Source organism: Nuphar pumila, chromosome 13 (assembly GCF_984573655.1).
Source record: "Nuphar pumila chromosome 13, dmNupPumi1.hap1.1, whole genome shotgun sequence".
Classification (NCBI taxonomy): Eukaryota; Viridiplantae; Streptophyta; class Magnoliopsida; order Nymphaeales; family Nymphaeaceae; genus Nuphar; species Nuphar pumila.
In genome coordinates, this window is record NC_143261.1 from 29,913,569 (window position 1) to 29,935,733 (window position 22,165).

The 22,165-nt window shown below is 37.8% G+C and overlaps 1 protein-coding gene across 5 annotated transcripts; it reads left to right on the plus strand.

Moving 5' to 3' along the window:
* Window positions 1-2,873: 2,873 nt before the first annotated feature.
* LOC149818234 (uncharacterized) lies at window positions 2,874-15,718 on the plus strand. Of its 5 annotated transcripts, none has more exons than XR_016426961.1 (5): window positions 2,875-3,058; window positions 4,210-4,312; window positions 14,444-14,639; window positions 15,223-15,425; window positions 15,563-15,718. XR_016426961.1 is itself a non-coding variant. In XM_089983983.1 (4 exons), exons 1-4 carry the CDS (start codon window positions 2,972-2,974, stop codon window positions 15,278-15,280), a joined length of 444 nt encoding a protein of 147 aa, XP_089840109.1. In that variant the 5' UTR covers window positions 2,874-2,971; the 3' UTR covers window positions 15,281-15,718. The 5 variants fall into 5 exon arrangements, 1 of the variants encoding a protein (XP_089840109.1); XR_016426960.1 differs by having other exon boundaries at window positions 15,595-15,718; XM_089983983.1 differs by having other exon boundaries at window positions 2,874-3,058; window positions 15,223-15,718.
* The last annotated feature ends 6,447 nt before the right edge of the window (window positions 15,719-22,165 follow it).

Consider the following 22,165-nt stretch of genomic DNA (forward strand, 5'->3'; position numbering starts at 1 on the left):
TTTAGTGTTGAAATCGATTTACATAATCAAATTAATGGCGGTTTAGCCACAACTAGTTTTAGAGTATACAAGTTTTCTTACACACAAAGTGTTTGTTGGTTTGACTATGAGATGAGAAGAAAAATGCCACTACCACGGATGCACAATGTAAAGAAATAGATAAAAAGACTCAATTAACAATTTTATTAGGTTTGTCTAAGGGTGTGCTTTTTAATATTGCTAAGGAAATCACGATAAAAGGTTTATAAGAAAAGTTGCAATCATTATATCAAACAAATTCTCTTACTGATGCAACTTTTTGGAAAAATATTTTTAAAAGAATTTTTCAATGAAGATTGTTCGTGTAAACCATGCATTAAATTTTAAATTTTGACTTACACTTTGGGTCGAACATAAGAAACACGTTTAAATACTTTTATACCCCATACAAGTACAATCTTTATTGCTTTAAATAAAAATAATTAAATAAAAAAATGAGTTACCATCTGCATATGATTAAAAAATAAATAGGCCTTATTACAATTTAACTTGAAATAAATGACCTTAAAACTAAAAGAAAATAAAGAAAAAGAGTCTTCTTTGCTTGTGGTCTATCCCCTTGTAAATGCAATGCTCCATTTGAACCAACATGCTTATAAAAGCTATTAAGAGGTTTCGGCGCATCGCACACAAAGGCCTGCCATGTAAAACACAAAAATGCAAAACAACAAAACAAACGAAACAAAGAGAACTATTTCTAAAGGAGGGTTAGTTACCAGAAATCACAATCAACTAAAACTAACTAATTACTTAACATAATCTAACTAACTGACTAACACGTAAAAAACTGACAATAAACATTAAATCAATCTAATGACATAAAGTAATAAAACAAATTCCAGTTTAAACTAGTTAACAAAAAGTAAGAATGGAACAAATTTAACTAACTATGGATTATTGAATTAACTAGTCAACTAAAAAGAAACGTGGACTCAAACTAACTATTACTAATAAAGAAAGAAAAAGATTGACATAAACCTAATCTAACTAACTAACAAATTAAAGATTCTAATTAACTAACTACCAAATATCAAAACAACTCTTAACTTATCAACTATTAGATATTAATTTAACAACCTGGCTGCAAAACGTTAAATCTGACTAGCTACCTAATTACATAAAGAAGCATGCAAATCTAATCCAACGACAATGAATGATTAACTAATGAAAACGCTAAAAAAATAGAATATAAACTAAATGAAACGGATACACTCTTGCTGCAATCTAAAAAAAAATGAGATCAACGTTAATCTGTGCAGTTTACTGAATACATTCCAGCAATAAAACTCAAAGCCACTTGCTTGCTCTGGTTTCTGCAAACCGAAACTTTTGCAGATCCGATCAGAGATTAAAAAAATTCAGATCTACGTCAAAACAACGTGCTTATTGTTCTGCATGATTTTAAGAGTCGTGTGGGACAACGTTTTAATTGAATATGATCGAAAGAAAGGGGTTTTTGACGCCGGATCTATTCCTGACGCAAATTTATTTCTTCAGTGCACCGATCTGCAGAATGATGTGAATCAAATCCAATCTTTTGAACATGAAAATGTTGCGCGTGCGTGATCTGTGATTCACAATGACCAGCCAAAGCAACGAAATGCGTGATTTAAAAAGCACGTTGATCTGCGTTTGTGGATAAGTTGATCAAATCTATCTTGGCAATGGATCTGGCAAAAAAATATTAAAACGTTCCTTGTATGCACAGATCTGCAGAACTTACACAATACAAGTTAGAATGACTGTTGAACCGATTTTGGCGTGTTCGGGATCCGATCAAATCAGTTCAACGTCAACCCAAAGAGCGACCAGATCTCTTAGTGATAACAAATCTGCTTCTGCTCTCACGCAGATTAAACGACAGCAATATGTGATAAAAAAATTTTAAAACAGTATACAACATCTTACTACTATTAGGATGACTATATAAAAAAGTGCAACTGGAGTGTTGTGCGATCGTAGAATGTCATTGCGGTTGAAGAAAAAGTTTTATAGGACGACTATTAGGCCCGCTTTACTATATGATACGGAATGTTGAGCGGCCAAGAGACATCATATTCAAAAAATTAGTGTAGTTGAGATGCGCATGCTTAGAAGGATGTGTAAAAATACAATAAAAGATAAGATTTGGAACGAGAAGATAGGTAAGAAGGTAGGTGTTGCACCCATTGAAAATAAGATGAGAGAGAATCGTTTACGGTGGTTTGGACATATTCGGTGAATGCTCCAATTAAAAGGATGGAGAAATGAGAAAATATATTAGTTAAAAGAGGTCGGGGTAGGTCTAAAAAGATTTGGATGAAGATAATAGAAAATGATATGAATGCTTTGAACCTCACCGAGAACATGACATTGGATATAAATGATTGGAGGAGAAGGATTCATGTGAAAGACCTAGAATGATTTTCTTTGTTGGTTCATATCGCTGACCCAATTGTTTTGGGATGAAGGCCTAGTTGTTGTTTTTATACATCTTACGACATAACAAATCTGATTCTGATTGAGTTTGGAATTTAACACTTGAATTTGAATACGAGTCCAATATATTTAATCTGTATACGAGGGATAGCCTTATATGTAAAAGCATATCTGATTAGCTAGTCCACGCTACTGGAATTCGGATTTGGTACCACATTTTGCCATTGGATCCGAGTTCGGTAGAGGTATTCGGTATTCCACATCCTAGTCTAATCCCGATCGATTAACCTAGATCCGATTATGTCCAACCCGAGTCAGTCCGGCCCGTTTACGTTCTATTCTGACTCCCTTCTTCCTTTTCCACAAAAAAAAAACAAAACCCTCAATTTGATCTCAAAGAACCCTATAAACTCGGGTTGAATTTCTAGCAGGGCTTAGAGGGAGAGAGCGTCGGGAAACGATGCCGATGTGTACTATCTCCTGAACCTCTCTCCTTCGATCCTCTCGAGTCTCGATGGAGCGTCTGATGAAGGCCCTCGGTTCCCGCCAATGCCGACCCGAAGACGTCGCTTGGCTGTCGTCACGCTCCGACTCGGAGTTGGTAATCTTTTCGCGTTTCTTCTAAATCCCCCGCCCCCCTTTTTTCTCCCTGGATTTATCGTTGTGTTTCTATTCCATCCTGCTTTCTGAGCGATCTTGGGAATGACATGACTTGAATGAGAGACAAAAACGTGTGAATAGTTTAGTCGATTGATTTTCATGGGGGATTCTCTCTCTCTCTCTCTCTCTCTCTCTCTCTCTTATAAATTGTTTCCCCTGTTTGGGGAACTTTAAAACCACCCGCTTGTCCAGAGAAGTTAGCATTGTTCGAATTTTCCTGAGTTATTTGGTGCAACATACTGACTTATCTCAAATTTGATGATAAGTTCGTGCATCTGAATCAGCGTTTTCTGACGAAAACAGGAATTCTGGTGAACCAATGGCTAGGAATGCTGAATCTTCTATATTACGATTATGATGGATGAGCAGTGGTGGGGTTGGTGGAACCCTACCAGTGCATTGAAAAGAATCAATCAAAATAGATGTGCAAGCGGTGCAAATTACATGTCTATGTAGACAAAATGATGTTAATGAAGTCGGCATGCATACAAAAAAGTGCGGCGTCGCTTCTAGCGTGGGCACATCCAATTGCTAAGGCAAGTGGCCAGGAAAGGAGCAAATCGTGCCTTGCAATCGGAGGAAGACGGCACCAGTCCAGTTTGTTTGCAAGGGGGAACCTGACACGGCCCTCAAAGATGAAACTAAGGATGTAAATCTCTTGTTGAAACTCTCAGCGGCAAGAGCAAACGGGACTGCTGAAAGTATTGTTGCAGGTAGTCAGCAGTAAAAAATTGAAGCCATGAATTGTGGTTTAAGGATCTAGCTTAATTGTGTAATTTCACTTCAATCTGAGTTGTGGCAATTATGTTACCCAATAGCGGGACTAGAATGTAGTAACTCGAGGCTTATTCCAAACTTTGTGTTGTTTAATTAGAATTTGTAACTAAATTGCATGATTCTGTTTCTTTAGAAATTCTTTGCTGCTTTCCGTCTTTGAAATACACTAGCATATGGGGTTGTGCATCAGTACATACAACAGTTACTCATTTATATGACGTAGTTGTTCAGAGTTCTGTTTTTAGCAGGTTCCTGCTTTACAAATTTTAATGATTTATGACTTGCACGTGAGAATGATGTGAAAATTGCTTGCAGGATATGTTGGTTAGCATAAAGGAGATGGTTATTCAACGTGCAAAAGTTGTTGGTTTTGAGGAATGGGGTCATAAGTTTGATCTGAAGATGCTACATGCGATAGGTATTTTTCATGAGTTGTGATTTTCTGATTTATCATAAGCTTCATGTGGAAACTACAAAACACTCCTACTCTACTCATGATCTAAATATAACCATGTTCTGCTATTTTTTTTATTTTGTAGTTTTTGTTTGAAAGTCCATGTTATGTCTATTTAAGGTTTGCTTAGTCACAAGCTTTGATTCTTGTGGCCTCTGTTGCACACTTTTCAAGGAGACTAGAACTGCACACTCACCCTCAAACACATGCAGGCACACAGGCATGCATGAAATTTGTGCTTCCTTGTATTATTAATGTTGCTGTGAAAAATGTAACTTATTCCATACGAAACCTATTCAATTATCTCTTCTGAAAAGATGGATGGACTTTCTAAGGCATCATTGTGAAGTCCCTTGTCAAAGAAATTACAAAGACGTGGTCTGATAAAAAAAGGGCAAGGAGATTTGGCATTTGTCTGTATATTAATTTAGAATATTGTTGGTAGAGATGGGTTCATTTTCACTTTTCCTAAACAGAAAAAACATAGACAACTTTGATTATGGTAGTATCCCATAATGCTGGAAGAATAATCTTGGATACCTGATGCAGGAGCTAAGCCAACACATATCCAGGTCTACAAGATCCAATTAGATCCATTTTTCAGTTTAGACTTTTTTAGTTTTTATGAAGATATTGGATCTACATTAGATCTATATCTAATTAGGAAGCTTGTCAACTTATCTTATTTAATGTTTATCAAATAGAAAACTAGATTTGTTAGGATTAGGATCCCTCATCTATAAATAGATGAGATTTAGGGATTAATCAGTTCAATGAGATTGAAATCCATTAATTTATAGTTTTTTCGTTAATTTCTTGTTATTTCTTTATTTTCAGTTATTTTTCTTGCAATTTCCTTCATATTTTCTGTTTTTTTCTAGATAATCTCGTAGTTGAGTGGAATTTTATGTATTTTCTCCCTCCTTGGTAGTACACTTGAGGAACCACAAGCCACTGATAATGACTGGTATTGTAAGTGAGGACTCAAGGAACACTGATCATTGTGTTGGCAATGGGTCCTTGCTCAATGGTCTTTTCTGGGAACCCATTCTCCTTTGGTTCGCAAGCTTGGACCCCTTCTTCTATGTGGTGGTTCGGAAATGGCTCTTTAAAGATGCCCATGTCATTATTGCCTTGATTGTGTTGTTCTTTGTCGACAAACAGTTCACCGCTTTCAATGTTGTCTTGTATGATGTGCTTGAGGACAAAACATTCTTCAGTGTCATAGCCCATAACTCTATGATATTGATAGTATTTAGATGGGTCTTTACCCTTCATCTGTGGTGGGTCGGACACCTTTGGCAATTTCGCAAAACCATCTTGGAGCAAAAGATTTAGGACTTGTGACTGTGTTTGTTTAAACTTTGTGAACCTTCTGTCCCTGGTTCATTTTGGATTCCCGCCATACCTATTTCCATTTGAGTTTGGCTTCTTTTGAACGGTTTTCTGGTTACTCGCCTTCTGACATTGATTGTTGTTCTTCTGGGAGGTTTGTCCCGAGGTCTGAACAACATTGACCAGGCCCTTGAACGAGTTTGACTTCTTGTAGACGTTGTCCTTGTTCTTCTGGAACCCGACATGCACTCCTCTTTTGATGCCTACCTCAAAGGAGGTAGCCTTCTTGGTGAGTTTTGCACAGAGTTACCGGAAGCGCCTAGGCAAAAGGGGAAGCGCGAAACGTCGCGCTTCCGAAGCGTGAGGGGAAGTGTCCCCCTTTTTTGGGAAGCGTGCTTCCCTTTTATGGGAAGCACGTCCCCCTTTTATGGGAAACGCGCTTCCCATAAATGGGAAGCGCGCTTCCCCCACGCTTCCCCCTCGCTTCCCCATTTTCTCATTTTTTTTACTTCCCCCTCGCTTCCTAGGTCGCTTCCGAGATGGTTCAGAATTTTCTTCTAAGTGGTCCCACGCTTCCCCGCTTCCTAAATTTTTGAAAGTGCCTCGCTTCCCGCTTCCTCGACCGGTAACTCTGGTTCTGCATAGGTTTCGATCTGAGCCATGTTGATTAGGCTCCTTAGAGTCTATAACGATGATCAGGGCATGAGAGTTTGAGATTGACTCCTTCATTCGATTGACCATGAATTGCCATATGTTGATGGACTCATGATCATTCTCATCCTTTTTCTGTTTTAAGTCATACAATTGACTTATGATGGGAAGGGCCTCAAGATTAAAGCAAAGCCGATCTATAAAAAGGCTGATGATCTGTTTGAACTCCTTGATACTTTAAAGGTTCAAAGTGGCGAACCATTCTAGTGCCTCTCCCTCCAAACTTCTGGGAAACCAGTTGATTAGCCTTCTATCGTTGTTTCGATATTTTGCTACACTCTCCATGAATAGGGCCATGTGAGTTTTCGTGTACCCCTTTTCATTGAATTTCAGAAACTTTGAGGGAATATCATCATCATATCCCTCAGGTAGAAAGTCGTATTCTCTATGGTCCATATCCATGCATCTCATTCTTACACTGTGGTTTCAGACCATGTCTTCTAGGGACTTTATTTTTTTGTCCAATTCCGATGACGTGGTATGGACCAGATAGGTCAACTGAGGTCTGTGAACTTTTCTCTCCTAGTTAGACACCTGTGATTCACTCCACTGGCTATATCCTCTCTCATATTCATGTTCTTGGACTCGTTTGGCCTTTCTTTCTGCACGTGCCTCTTGGGCCCACCCATACTCTTCCCTTCTTAATTTTCCTTATTTTCTCCTCTATTTCTTCCATATACTGTCTCGCTTGTGCCAACACATCTCTCTCTTTGTGTGAAGATTTGAGATGCGAGGTCCTAGGGACTTGTCTCCTTGTGGACTCATTTGTGCGAGAGTTTCTGTCTCATACCCCGTGGGGGGTCCTTAAGGGACATACAAAAATACAATGTGAGATGAATTTTGTGATCGTCAGATCTTTTCCTTTTCTCCGGTCGTTCTTAGGCCCATCAAGGACATTAATGTGGGTCCTTTATTCAGGATCCTCCTTGAAGATGATGTTTTACATCATGTGGGGTGACATTCGATATGTGAGATTTTTCAAAAGTTGTTCCTTAGGAATTGAATGAGATTTGGATTCTCAGCTTTTGTATCGGGTATTCATGATACCCCAAACAATGGTTCACAAAGAGGCCCAAGTAACGTGAGATTTTCAAAACAATGGGTGCCCTAGTTCTCTTCGAAAGTTGCTCCACGGATCTATGAGATCTCTTCGTGTTATATGGATCAAGGTTTCCTCCTGAGTTCACCATTGATATACCCAAGCTGGATTAGTTGACTTTAAGGTACTGCCACCGATATACCCAAGCTAACAACTTAAATGTATTGGTGGGGGATCTAAAGATCAAAATGATAGAACAAGAGATTTTTTAAAATCCAAATAAAAGAGTGTCTTTAATCCTAAAAGAAGAGGGGATACAAATATGAAAAACTCACAATAAATCAAGCAAGGTCTCAAACACAATCCTAACTTGCTGGATATTGTATTTTCCTATTTTATAAATGACATGAATTTTCTCCAACAAGTATTTATAAAAAATATGATAAAACCTAACCAAATATTTATGCGTAGTTTCATTAGTTTAGGGCTCAGACTGAGGGAGGGTAAGAGTGAGGGCAAGGCTAGGGTAGACCTTCTCTCTAAGTCCAATACTCTGAGAGTGAATTTTCAGATCCTCCTAGACTCTAGGGGTCAACTCCTATTTATAGGACTCTTGAATGAGATACAAATTAAGGGTTTTTTGGGTTTTGAATCCAACTCAAATGGATTTGTGCTTATTCTCAAGGAGAAAGGCTCATCCATGAAGAGTCCTGTACAATGTGGGTGTTTGATCCAGTTATGTAATCAGATTAACTTTTATAAGTTAATCTCATATTTTTTAGTACTTATTTAAGATTTTCTATTGCTTATTGGTTGTTGCTTTATAGGACATTATATTTTTCAATTATATAATTAGTTTTTCAGTTATGTAATTAGTTTCTTACTTACTTTTATATGTTAATCTCATATTTTTTAGTACTTATTTGAGATTTTCTATTTCTTATTGGTTGTTACTTCATCAATAAAGCATTTCTTTATTTATTTGTTTTTTTTTTTAGAATTTTTTAAAAGTTTTCAGAAAAAAATTGAGGCTTACGCTTTACGCCTCACCCCAGTTTTTGGTGGAGCGCCTCGCTACGCCTCAACGCTTTTCACAACATTGGATGACACAGATGGTGCCAGACGACAAGCTTTATGGCTAGGACAGAAGACTAGAAACGGGAAAACGACACAGATGGTGCCGGATGACAGGCTCTGTACATGGGGCAAAAGACCGAAAATGGGCAAACGACACTGATGGTGCTAGAAGGCAGGCTCCTCTGTGTCTGAGACAGAAGACCGAAAACAGGCAAATGACACAGATGATGCTGGACGACAAGCTCTGTGCCTGGGATCAAAGACCAAAAACAGGCAGATGTCAAAGAGGGTTCCGAACAGCAAACTCTGGACCTGGGACAAACTGATCGGACGACAATGTTGGTATGCCGTTCAAACCAAAAAACACAAAATTCAGTGTTTTTGGGCTCTTTATGACCCAAAATCACTTTACAATGCAAGTCTAACTGCGGAAAAAAAATACGTCCCACCGTGACCGTCAAAAACTGTTGATCAAAATTTGCGGTGAAGGAATAAGACTTACTCGGATTTTACAAAATCCTTTTCTAAATCTATTAAAAAAGATGTGGGATGCTCGTTTCAAGCCTCGTCCTTTTCCATGAAAAGGTAAAGATAGCTTTTTCCATCTCCACAGTTCGAAGCTCATTGTTGGGATAGACAGATATGCGTACTTAAGAAACAAATTAAATGTATAGATAAAACAAACGAATAAACATGAGAACAATTCAAAATTCACCTTTTTCGGACTTAAGGGTTCATTTGGTTCCCTTGAGCTCATCTTCGGTTCAGCAGCACTTCCGCGTAAGTACGATAGTTGTTGCAATGACCTCGACCACACATATGCGTAGGTATATTAGTTTAGGGCTCCGACTGAGAGGTAAGAGTGAGGGCAAGGGTAGGGTAGGCCTTCTCCCTAAGGCCAATACTCTGAGAGTGAATTTTCAGATCCCCCTAGACTCTAGGGGTCAACTCCTATTTATAGGAGTCTTGAATGGAATACAAATTAAGGGTTTTTTGGGTTTTGAGTCTGACTCAAATGGATTTGTGCTTATTCTCAAGGAGAAAGGCTCATCCACGAAGAGTCCTGTACAAAACGCACAAGGAATGGTCCAGTTCGACTGAAACACGCCTCTTCCTAAGGCTTATCTGTGCGCTCGAAGGGGTGGACAACACAGGAGTGTCGTCCAACTATTGGATGGCCGTCTTGGGATGACAGACCTGTCGTCCAACCTGGGATGGCTTGGGACAGCCAGGGAGGTTCGGTTGTCCAACCTGGGACGGATTGGGATGACAGACAGTGTGTCTGCCGTCCCTCCGTGGGACAGCTTGGGACGAACTGAGAGCCCCGAACGTCCAGCCTGAGATGACAGACAGTGTGTCTGCTGTCCAACCTGGGATGGCAGACAGCCTGTTTGCCATCCCTCTGTGGGACGGCTTGTGACAAACTAAGAGCCCCAGCCATCCAGCCAGGGACAACAGACTGTGTGTATGTCGTCCCTCCTGGGAAAAAATGGGTGTCTACACAACCTTACTTTTCGATGGAGTGGGAAAATTATTGAGGATTGAGCCAGATTATAACTATCAAATCTTTATCAATCCCTCTGCCATCCCTCCTGGGAAAAAATGGGTGTCTACACAACCCTACAAATCTATTAGCTATGTTTTGATCATTTGTGTGTACATCTATGTCACATAGGTGCCAGTGCGGGTGTGGCGATGCAGTACTTTAAAAGACTTGGGTGCGGGAAGGTATATATATAATTTTTAAGTTTTTAACAGTTAACCGCTGTAACACTAATGAAATAAAAAAGAATTATCATAATATCATCAAATCAATTCATCATCATGCATGCAATAAATCAAATTAACAATCTACAATTCTATTCTTCATGATAAAAACTAACACCACAATTAAATCAACCTAAATATATTATAGAAACAATCAAATAAGCAAATCAGAAAAGAAGTAAATTATATAATATACTAATAAAAGAAGCAAACAATGCATAATTACATACCAAAAGTATATCCTACTTAATGTATATGACAATGAGGTAATGGATCATAATAATTTTCTGCTTCATTTTCAAATGCATCATAAGAAGAAAGACTAGGCTCAGATAAGTCCATGTTTGTAATGTTAAAATCATGCTCTCCCTCGATCATTGTCTGCATTACAAACTCAATTTGAAAATGTTAAATACAAGTATATTTGAATGAAAAAACTAAGAAATAGTCAAATAACTAAGAGAGCAATTAGTACCTATATTCATCATTGGTTCGCGAAAGTAGTTGAAGATTACAATGAACATGTACTAAATCCTTTGTACGCTTGCTGGTGAGTTTGTTTATCTTCATGTTGTGGATTTGAGATTATGTGCTCCAATTTCTTTTACAACAAGATGAACTAGCAGGCTGAGATAACAATCTCAATGCAAGACGTTAGAGAAGAGGTGTTTCTTATTCAAATGTTGGCCACCATGTGATATGATCTATATTCTCCTCCTTTCGCTAGAAATGTCTATCCATATAATCTGGAAGATGAAAATTTTTTAAACTCTTGTGGGACTTGATTTAGAATATGTGATTCTGGATAAAGTCTTGTCATAGACATATTTTTATGCCTTGATAGCTCTGGGTCTAAATTTAGAGGGACATGACCAATATCACCTTCCTGCCACTTTTTTGCATAATATTTTGGATTGAGCGAATGTGTCATGCAATGTAAATGAATGTTGCTCTTATCCTATCTTCTAACTAAAATTGAATGAATATGATTAAAAATTTTGGAATCATCCAATGCAGGATTTTTTCCTTCATGCTTGAAAACTACAACTTGTGTTTTTTCAATCCTATTATCCCATATTTCATAAACTTTGTGAACCTTGGGCTCATCCTTATCAACTTCTTTCAACATTTTCCAAATAGGTTGCGTAAATTGAAGGAAGTATATGACTCTATCCCCAAACTCATCATCAACAATGAATTTCTTAATTTTTTGAGCCTTGACAACATCATCAACACGATAGAATGTCTAATTCTCATCAGTCGCCATGTTAACCGAATCATTCTTCACTTTCTTAATAATTTTCACCATCACAATGATGGACGCAAAATGTGTTTAAGCGACCTTCAACAATTTCAGGTAAGAATGCCTATTAAATATAGCATTAGCATGATGGTGGTTGACAACAAAATTTCTAATGCTTTTGACATTTTTTTCTAATTCCTCAATCCATAAACATAACGTATATGCTGGTGAATTTTTTTCTTCTTTGGGGTTGCAGATGCTCTTGGGGGCGGCCAGATTCAAGTTATATGCTACACAGAGAGTCCAAAAAATATGAGGACTCCCTCTCCAAACTCAATGTTGTGCTTTTACAAACTGGAGCATTGTCTGTGATGATTTGCACTACTTTTTTATCACCCACTTCTTTTATTACTTATATAAACAACCCCTTCAAATGCTCAACATTTTTATATTGTCCGGATGCATCAATTGCTTTCAAGAATACTGGGTTACTAAGCGAAGAAGCAGTGAAATTAATCAGTGGACGCCTTTGAATATTTGTCCATCCATCAGAAACAACGGAAACTCCATTTTGTTCCCATGAAAATTTATTAATCTCTAACAATTTCTCAACATTTGCCCTCTCTTCTGCAAGAAATGTAGTTCATAGTTTTTCTTAGCTTGGAGGTACATAGCCACTCAAGTTATGATTAAGGATTTCTAGCTGCATTAAATGATAGTTAACTAAAATAAAACTACCTCCTTACTTTTTTATCCATCCTCTCTCTCTACCGCCTACATCCACTTTTTTTTTTAGCATCTTCTTGGTGGCTTAAAAAGGGTACACTAATTGTACAAGAATCATTCATTGTCTTCCTCTTCTCATATTCATCTTGTATTTTCTTGTATTGTCTTCGTATTGCCTCATCAATTCTTTTTGCATCCTGAAATGTCATGTTCTGGTATCTTCAACAACTGAGCCTTAACTCTTGTGTAAGACTCAACAAAATTGCTTTCACAAAGCTTGCATCAAAATCTTTTGTGTGTACCACCTCCTCTAGGTTTTGCAAGCTTATCCATGTGCCCATAATGGCCCCTCATCATCACATGTTGCATCTAACAAACTTGAATCAGCACTCCCACTACAATTACCCGCAATACTAGCAACAGAACTTACAATTGGGGATAAGGATGACTCAAGTCCTTTCCCTTTATCCATCATTTTTGTCCTGAAAACAAAAAAATATTATATTAAAATCAATTGTGCACACAATCAAGATTGATAATATTGAGTGCAAGGTCAATAACATATACAATAAGTTCTAAAACATATAGTAGTAGTACATAAAATTTTGTGTTGATTGACAACCAACTAGGGATATAAGTAGTCTGGAGGTGGATCCAGCCAATACCTTGTCCAACTAATCTGATAGTAGTCGGAGTTGGAGTCTGATTTGGATCTGAGATGAGAAAATCTCATTTTTACCTAAATTCTTACAGATAATTGAATATGGATATCCATCAAATCCAATTATCCATCTGATTAGGTAGCAAATTTCAAAATTGCATCCTGATCCAATTATAATCTGATATAGTTTTGCCTTACCGATTTCGACTAAGTGCAACTGGATTTGGTTGGATGTCGGATAAAATCCAATATGTTGACAAGAGTACATCACCATAGTAGTTGTCGGAGCTTCAATTGGGGCTAGGAAACAAGATGAGCAGCGTGTTGTTCGGCTTGGCCGGGCTTGTGAAAACTCAGTTCGGCTCATTAATTGGGTTCGGTGAGCTAAGCTACGAGCCAACATGTTTAGGTAAGGCCAAGTATGAACTGGGAAAGTTCGGCTCGACTATATATATTATACATAAATATATTATATTTTAAATATATATTATGTATAATGTTGTATATTATATAGGTTTTATACATGTAAAAACTCTTAAAGATATTTTTTTGAGAAAATAAGTCAGCTCGTGATCAGCTCTTAACAAGCCGAGCCCAAGCAGGAATGTATCCTTAATGAGCCAATCCCAAACAGGCCATGCTCCATTCTCTTACCAGCACTAGCTGCAATCAATTCACATCCTTTTTTATAATGTTTTTTGGTAAATATTTTTCAAAAATGGCATCTGAATTGACCCTAAAATGCAGGCAACCACGGTGTTTTGGATGCCATCCATAGCATGGGTTTAGCCGAGATTGAGAGAGAGAGAGAGGTATACAAAGGGGAAAGAGATTGAGAGAGCGAGAGAGGTAGCCAAGAAGAGCGAGAGAGACGAGGGGAGAGAGATTGAGAGAGAGAGAATGGAGACATACCTGGGTTGGAGACGGAGAAGAGGCGTCGCCGGAATCTGGGTTGGAGACGGTGAAGAAGCGTTGCCGCATCGGGGTGTTGGAGACGAAGAAGATGGGTTGCAGCGTCGGGGTTTGGAGGAGAAGGCAAAAACATTTCATCCGGCTTTTTTTTAAGTCCAAAAAGTGGACATTTATGACCCTAGGTGCATTGACCGCACCCAGGGTCGGTTTGACCACACCCAGGGTGCCGCACCCACATGCGTACCCGCATCGCATCGATGCAGGTGCGGCACCTGGCTGGCCGAATCCCTGTGGCATAGGTGTACACCATTAGAATTGACACCTTCTAGTTGATTTATTTTTTTCATTTTCATTTTTTTACAAAAATGTCCCTGGTTGAAGGTCTTTTTTCATCTGAGTGGGGTTTTAGTAAATCCTATGACCACTTTGAATCACTAGATGATGTATCCAAGATAGGCTTTTCATTATCATTTGTCATGTTATTAATTCTTGGAATATAGATGCAGATTTCCTTGGCTTATGTTTCACTTTCATGCATAATGTATGCACTAGGAATGTACTATGTGTATATTTGAGTTGGTCTACTTGGTTATATGTTAATCACCAACTCTCGCACTCCTTTAGATGTTGTCTTGCAGGAATGCTTGAAAGAACGATTGACAAATGCTTCAATTTTGCCAAAATCATCAGACGATGCTGTTTGTCCAGAAAAGTCAGATTTATTTGGATCAGAATGTCATGGAGATGTTAACTCCATTGTCAGCAAAGATGTCAATGATTGGAAAAATACATCTCTGAAACAGAAGAGAAAACTGGAAAGGTACGAGTGACTTGAATGGACTTCTTTGCAATTCTTGTATTGGTTAGGATCGAGATGAATGCATATGTTTGCTTTGAGACATTGTATCTTTGATAGGAACCTAGGAAGGTATGATAGGAAAATGACCTAGTATGGAAGCTTTAAGTTTCAATCTGATGGTTATAGTAAGTAGATTCCTGCTATCTTGGTGCATTGGTGTAAGGTCCCACCAGGGCTGCCAGCTCATTTATTCAGGAAGAAGGAAAGAAAAGGAATTGACTACGATAACTAAATATACAAATATAAACAAAATAATGTGATTTATGTGACATTGGCTCTATCACTGGTGCAGTAGTTTATAAGGTTGTGCTTTAGATTTCTAATGAATGAAGCTTGAGTAATTCTCATACACTCCTTAAAATCCATGTGAACCCCTTGACGGCTGATATTTATCCCAAGAGAAGCTGGTCCCATGCAGACAGGAACTGGGAAACAGAAGAAACTGAACAGCATTTGGGTTGAGGCCATAATTTTTTAGTTCGGTTAAGTGGGTCTCACCAACAGTTGTAACACTCCTTTGTACTAATAGCTACTTTGTTTACAGATCATGCAAAGTGGAATCCCCAGCTATCAAGAAACTCAAGATTGAGCCCAGTGATTGATGGAAGCTTTATCCCGGACAGAGTTGATGGCAACAAACAGTAGCCATGGCCAAGTGCTAGAGTGTGAATCAGCAAACTGAGGTAGCTTGACCAGATTGTACCCGTGAGGGGACGGTTAAAATGGAGTTCATTGTGCATGATGATGGTAAACTAGTTAGTAGTTTTATGGGTTTATTATTTATGCCCCTTGGTATAAATTTCTATAAGTTGGGCTTAGTTTGTAAATCCGTACTAGTTGAGCTTTTCTACTTTTATAATACCTTCTGGGTAAATGTTTGGCAGCAAGTTATATCGACTCCATTCTACCATTGTAGGTGCGTTCAGCATGGTTTATTTGCTCAGGATTGGACCTTGGATCAGATTCTTTGGATGTAAGAACACAACGTGAAGTTTTGGTACATTGTGGGCCAGTGATTTTTACTTGTCTTTGTTCCTTGCTCATGAAACATGGTGTTGCTCCAAAACTACACAACTACCTGATGCAAGTCTACCTGAGTTTGATGCGTCAATGGGACCCTCCCCCGTAGGATGGGTGAAACTCAATATCTATAGTCTATACAGCACAGGATGGCACATAGGATACACGCTGCAAAAGCATGGGGGCAGCATCATGAGAGCGGACTCCTTCACAAAAGAAGGGAGTTTGGGAGATAGAGAATGGTGCTCATGGCTTGAAATTATTAAAGACTTGAATGTAACAAAGAAGGTGATCCTTGAGACCGGCCGGGATGATTTGGTTGGTGGCATAGTGAGGTTTTTGGAAGGAAGGGGATCTAAAATGAAATTCCCCACTCAACCGACACCCTGTACATAGGGATGGCAGTGGGGCGGGGTGGGGCGGGGGACAAGGTCTCCACCCCCGCCCCGCCTCAAGATTAGAACCTCCATCCCCACCTCCATCCCCGGCAGGGGATTTTAACCTCCACCCCTGCCTTCATCCCCGTTTCATGTCCTCCATCCCCGGTTCAATGAAGCGGGGAAAAGTGGCAGGGGCGGGGATGAGGCGGGGAAAAGGGTACATCCATCCCCGAACGGGGATGGATTTTAACCTTCGTCCCCCGCCTCCATCCCCGTTTCATACCCTTCATCCCTGGTCCAAACGGGGCTAGGCGGGGTGGGGCCCCGCTTTCCCCTGTCCACTGCCATCCCTACCTGTACAGCTTTGAGAATTTCAAAGTTAGTTTCAAATATTGTAAATCTGATTTTTTGGATAAGAATTTAGTTAAATTAGCACCGGGGTGTGAACGAATCGTGGAAAGATTGCCCCCCGACTGGCACCCAATGATAAATGGGTGTTTTTGTATATAATAACTTTAAGTTTTCAATGAACTGGTAGGGGTCTGCCTAATCCCAGCTTGACTATCAAAAACAAAAAAAAATCTACCTTAAGTTTGAGGTTTGTTAAGGGTTGGTTTTGATCCTGATTTGGGTAGACATAGACCAGGATCCAACATTAAGGTAATGGTATAGTTGATTTGGCTTAAGCAGGACCAGATTTGAGTTTAAGTTTGGATAACAAGAGCTAAACCTGGTAAAATCATTATTTTATACATTGTACATAAAAAAAGTACTAGTCTCAACTCTCAAGAGGAACTCAGGTTAGACCTAGGTCTGGTTTGAAAACTTATAAGCCAGACTCAGGTCCATATAATATTCGAATCTTGTGCATATCCAACCTAATTAGTTAGTCAAACCCAGCCTGTTGATGATTGAACCCAAGCCCAGATCCCACCGGACTCGGTCCAGGTTTATATCAAATCATATCGGATCTTTTGACAAAAGAATTAAATATGTTGAGTGTATAAATAGCTTAGCTAGAAAGAGGTTCAACTCGTCAAGCATAGTACGGGTTCGTGTACTGTCCGGGTTGAGTCGAGCATATAATGTAGAAATAACAACCGTGTGATTCTGATATATATCAGTTTAGATTTTAAATTAACATGCCCAAGAACCGACCAGACTTCAATTGAGTGCATATTTTGGAGCCAACCGGCCCAAATTAGATATGGGTCAGGGTTCAGGTTGTTCGAGGATGTAATATGAAAAATGAAATGTGTTGGCTCTTTGAACAGAAGTTGAAATGGGTCCAAGTGTGATATGGGTCGAGTTCCGTCAGTTCAGCTGTTCAGGTGCACAATGTATAGAACAAATGGTTTGGTTTATCGATCACTTTAAGTTTCAACTTAACATACCTAATAACCAACCCAAATTTCATTCAGGTCTAAATTTGAAGCTGATCCAACCCAAAATTCCATGAAACCCAGGTCCTCTCAAGTCAAAAGGGGATGGATCTTTATTTGGGTTGGGCATGACCCGGCCCACTAGAGAGTCAGAGGGTGTCCTAGATTAAATGAAATTCAAGTTCCACTTTTAAAGCTACGCATTTTTGCTCCTGGAATTATGATTTATCAAACCATACATTAGTGTTTACGGTTTAGGGTTTACTAGTATATTATGGGTTTAGCGTTAGGGCTTAGTAAGATATTAAGGGTTTAGGGTTAGAGTTTAGTAAGATATTAAGGGTTTAAGGTTTAGGGTATAGGGTTAGGTATAGTAATATATTATGCGATATGTGTACCGATTTGTAAAATATTAAGTGCATTTTAGCGTCGATTTGTTAGATATTTGTAGTATGTAATTGAAACCTGTGCGTGAGGAATTTAGATTGTAGCAACATGAGGTGGCTATTTGCGTGTTCAAATCATTGCTCATTTAGCGATTTTTATGGAAATCACTTCAAAGTGTCGTACTTGTAATTAAATAGCTGCCACGTGAATCACTATCGTCAATAAGTATAAATCACTATTGCATCAAATGTATAAATTGTTCCTACTTTAAACGTACAAATCACTGTTTCAAGCATACAAATCGATGTAGAAATCACTCTTCATAAGTACATATCGTTGTAACGTTTGAGCTTCAACAGTAAACATCATTTTGTATGATTTAGCAAACTTGAGTACAAATCTTGGTAACTTTATAAATCATAAATTGCTACTGCATTAAATGTATAAATCATTGTTGCTTTAAATGTATAAATCATAAATCATAAATCGCCACAACGATTTGCCTTTGTTACAAAAATATGTCATTCATTTATAAAAGAAACATCGTTTCACATCCCGCTCGTTGTCAAAAATCTATATGCCTTGCGAGACCTGGATTCCGGTTGACGATTTATGCGATTTACGCAATGACGTCTATGTCGGCCACAATGATTTGCCTTTGTATAGAAAATATTGGAATAGTATAACGCAAATCGCGGTTGTAGTAACATACTATCGATTTGGGAGATATTCTTTTGATTGTTAATATCGATTTGTAAGCTATTATGTTGAATTTCTGTATCGATTTGTAATATATTATGCGATATATATATATATATATATATATATATATATATATATATATATATATATATATATATATCAATTTGTAACATATTATGTGTTTGCTAGTGTCAATTTGTAAGATATTTGTACTATGATATTAAAATGTGTGTGTGCGACATTTACATTGTTGTGCGACTGTGGTGGCGATTTGCGTATTCAAATTATTGTTCATTAAATTGCTGTCATGTGAATCACTATCGTCAACACACATATACGACAAGTCGTTTCTTTTATTGGCACAATAAATAACAACTCGATGCATAGTTTAGTGCGATGCAACTGACGATCATGATAGATAACATGAAGAATGATGTGCATGTAGATTTAATTTTGCATGGTCGGTAGGAAGAAATCCTTTTGCCTCATAAGTGCGCATAGTTTTCATTCTCCTCCTCCTCCCTTTGCTTTTCCTTCTCTTCGTCATCCTTCTTCTTCTTCATCTTTAGTTCTTCCTCATCTTTCTTTGTTTGCTTTTCGTCTTCAATATCTGATGGATCAGGCTCTGCATAATAAATATCCAACAAATTGTTCTTGTCTTTTTCATTTTCAATGTTCATTATATTTTGGTACTTTACATAACCCTCATATATATATATATCGGATTGGCGGATGATTTCTCCAAGAGTCATCCCATCCAATGGCAAAGGCTTTCTTGTCTTACGAATTGTAGTCATTGCTAACCTGCACAATATCGTTTGTAAGATATTAAGAATCGATTTGTAATATATTATGCAATATTATATCGATTTGTAAGATGTTATGTGTTTACTAGGGTCGATTTGGAAGATATTTGTATTATGATTTTAAAATGTGTGCCTACGAAATTTACGTTGTTGCGATTTACGCGCTTGAAGTGTGATTTGCGTATTCAACACACATGTGCCAGGTGCATAATTTTGGTTTTTGGATCAATGTGAATTTTGTACACAGTCTTACAAAATTTGTATACATAATCTACAAAATCTGTTACAAATGTCTGTACAAATGCTTCTCAGAGTCGCCGCAGGCGACTTGTGCGGTGGCGTTGCGGTTGTCCTCTCCATTTCAGACATCATTATCGTCGGAGAGAGAGAGAGGGCGGTTGGGGAGTGATAATAGAAAATGTGTCTAAAAAAGTCAGTGTGATATAGCTGTTCCAGACAGAAAATAAAATATTGTGGCTTTTCTCCCCTGCCAGTTCAAAATTTTAAATCGATGTCATGTTCTCAACGAGCAACTGAAAAATGATGACATCTGTCGTCTCGCTGAAGAGAGAGGGTGGATCAGGTGCTACCACATTGCACAGGAAATGCCTACGCTCCCTCTGACCGCCCAACACATGTCCGATTTAGATGTGAGGAGCCAAACATTAACAAACGGGTATTCAACCCGGTTTGGCTCGTACAGCTCGGTCACTACAAATATTATATCTATATATATATATATATATATATATATATATATATATATATATATATATATATATATATACCATAGAGTAGATGGTTGTAGTGTTTGGCTTGCAGGAAATGAGCTTCATGTTGCTTGTGACTTTGAAATGATGCAATTATTTATTAATTGAACCAGTTTGAACTTCAATCAATAGCTTTAAAATGTACATTTTATTATTTTAATTCAAAAATATAATTTATTTTGCAAATGAGCAAGCTCGAGCTCGGAATTACCATGAGATCCATATTTACTTGCTCCCCATGATAAACGAGCCAAGCTTCAATACCCTCACTTTTGTTTGCTCGGCTCGTTTACCAGCCATAGATGTAGGGATGCAAATTAGGACATGGGTCATGTCAGGCTTGACCCAAAATGGATCCGATTTCTCAAGGGTGTGCCTGGTTTCAAATTTGGACACAACTAGGATCAAGCAATAAAGATTCAGATCGACATAAAAAATGAGATCATGTGACACTAGATCCACTAAAAGTGGGTTGGACCCATTGTTTTTCAAGTAAAAAAAAAGGGTTGGGTCAAACCCAATCCTAACTAGAACCTGACCATATATTTTTACCCAAAATGCCTCACAATTTGTTGAAATCCTCCAAATGTATAAGATAGGATTATGGTTTGGGGTTAGGGTTAGGGTTAGGGTTAGGGTTAGGGTTAGGGTTTAGGTTTATGGTTTATGGTTTATGGTTTATGGTTTATGGTTTATGGTTTATGGTTTATGGTTTATGGTTTATGGTTTATGGTTTATGGTTTATGGTTTAGGTTTAGGGTTTTAGGGTTTAAGGCTTAGGGTTTTAGTGTTTAGGGTTTAGGGCTAGGGTTAGGGTTAGGGTTTAGGGTTTAGGGTTTAGGGTTTAGGGTTTAGTAGTATATTAAGGGTTTAGGGTTTAGCATTAGGGTTTAATAAAATATTAATTGCTTAGGGTTTAGGTTTAAGGTTTAGGGTTTAGGGTTTAGGGTTAGGGTTTGGGCATTAGGGTTTACGATTTAGGGTCTAGTAATATATTATGGGTTTAGCGTTAGGGTTTAGTATGATATTAAGTGTTTAGGGTTTAGGTTTAGGGTTTAGTAAGATATTAAGGGTTTAAGGTTTAGGGTATAGGGTTAGGTATAATAATATATTATGCGATATGTATACCAATTTGTAAAATATTAAGTGCTTTCTAGTGACGATTTGTTAGATATTTGTTGTATGTAATTGAAACCTGTGCGTGAGGAATTTAGATTGTAGCAACATGAGGTGGCCATTTGCGTGTTCAAATCGTTGCTCATTTAGCGATTTTTATGGAAATCACTTTAAAGCGTCGTACTTGTAATTAAATAGTTGTCACATGAATCGCTATCATCAACAAGTATAAATCGCTATTGCATGAAACATATAAATCGTTCATGCTTTAAACGTATAAATCACTATTTCAAACGTACAAATAGATGTAGAAATCACACCCTTCATAAGTAGATATCGTTGTAACGTTTGGGCTTCAACAATAAACATCGTTTTGTACGATTTTGCAAACTTGAGTACAAATCTTGGTAACTTTATAAATCATAAATTGCTATTGCATTAAATGTATAAATCGTTGCTGCTTTAAATGTATAAATCATAAATCATAAATCATAAATCATAAATCATAAATTGTCACAACGATTTGCCTTTGTTACAAAAATATGTGTCATTCATTTATAAAAGAAACATCGTTTCACATCCCGCTTGTTGTCAAAAATCTATATGCCTTGTGAGACCTGGATTCCAGTTGACGATTTATGTGATTTACGCAATGACGTCTATGTCGGGCACAACGATTTGCCTTTGTATAGAAAATATTGGAATAGTATAACGCAAATCACAGTTGTAGAAACATAGTATCGATTTGCGAGATATTGTTTTGTTTGCTAATTTCGATTTATAAGCTATTATGTGAATTTCTATATCGATTTATAATATATTATGCGATATGTTTATCGATTTGTAACATATTATGTGTTTGCTAGTATCGATTTGTAAGATATTTGTATTATGATATTGAAACGTGTGTGTGCGGCATTTGCA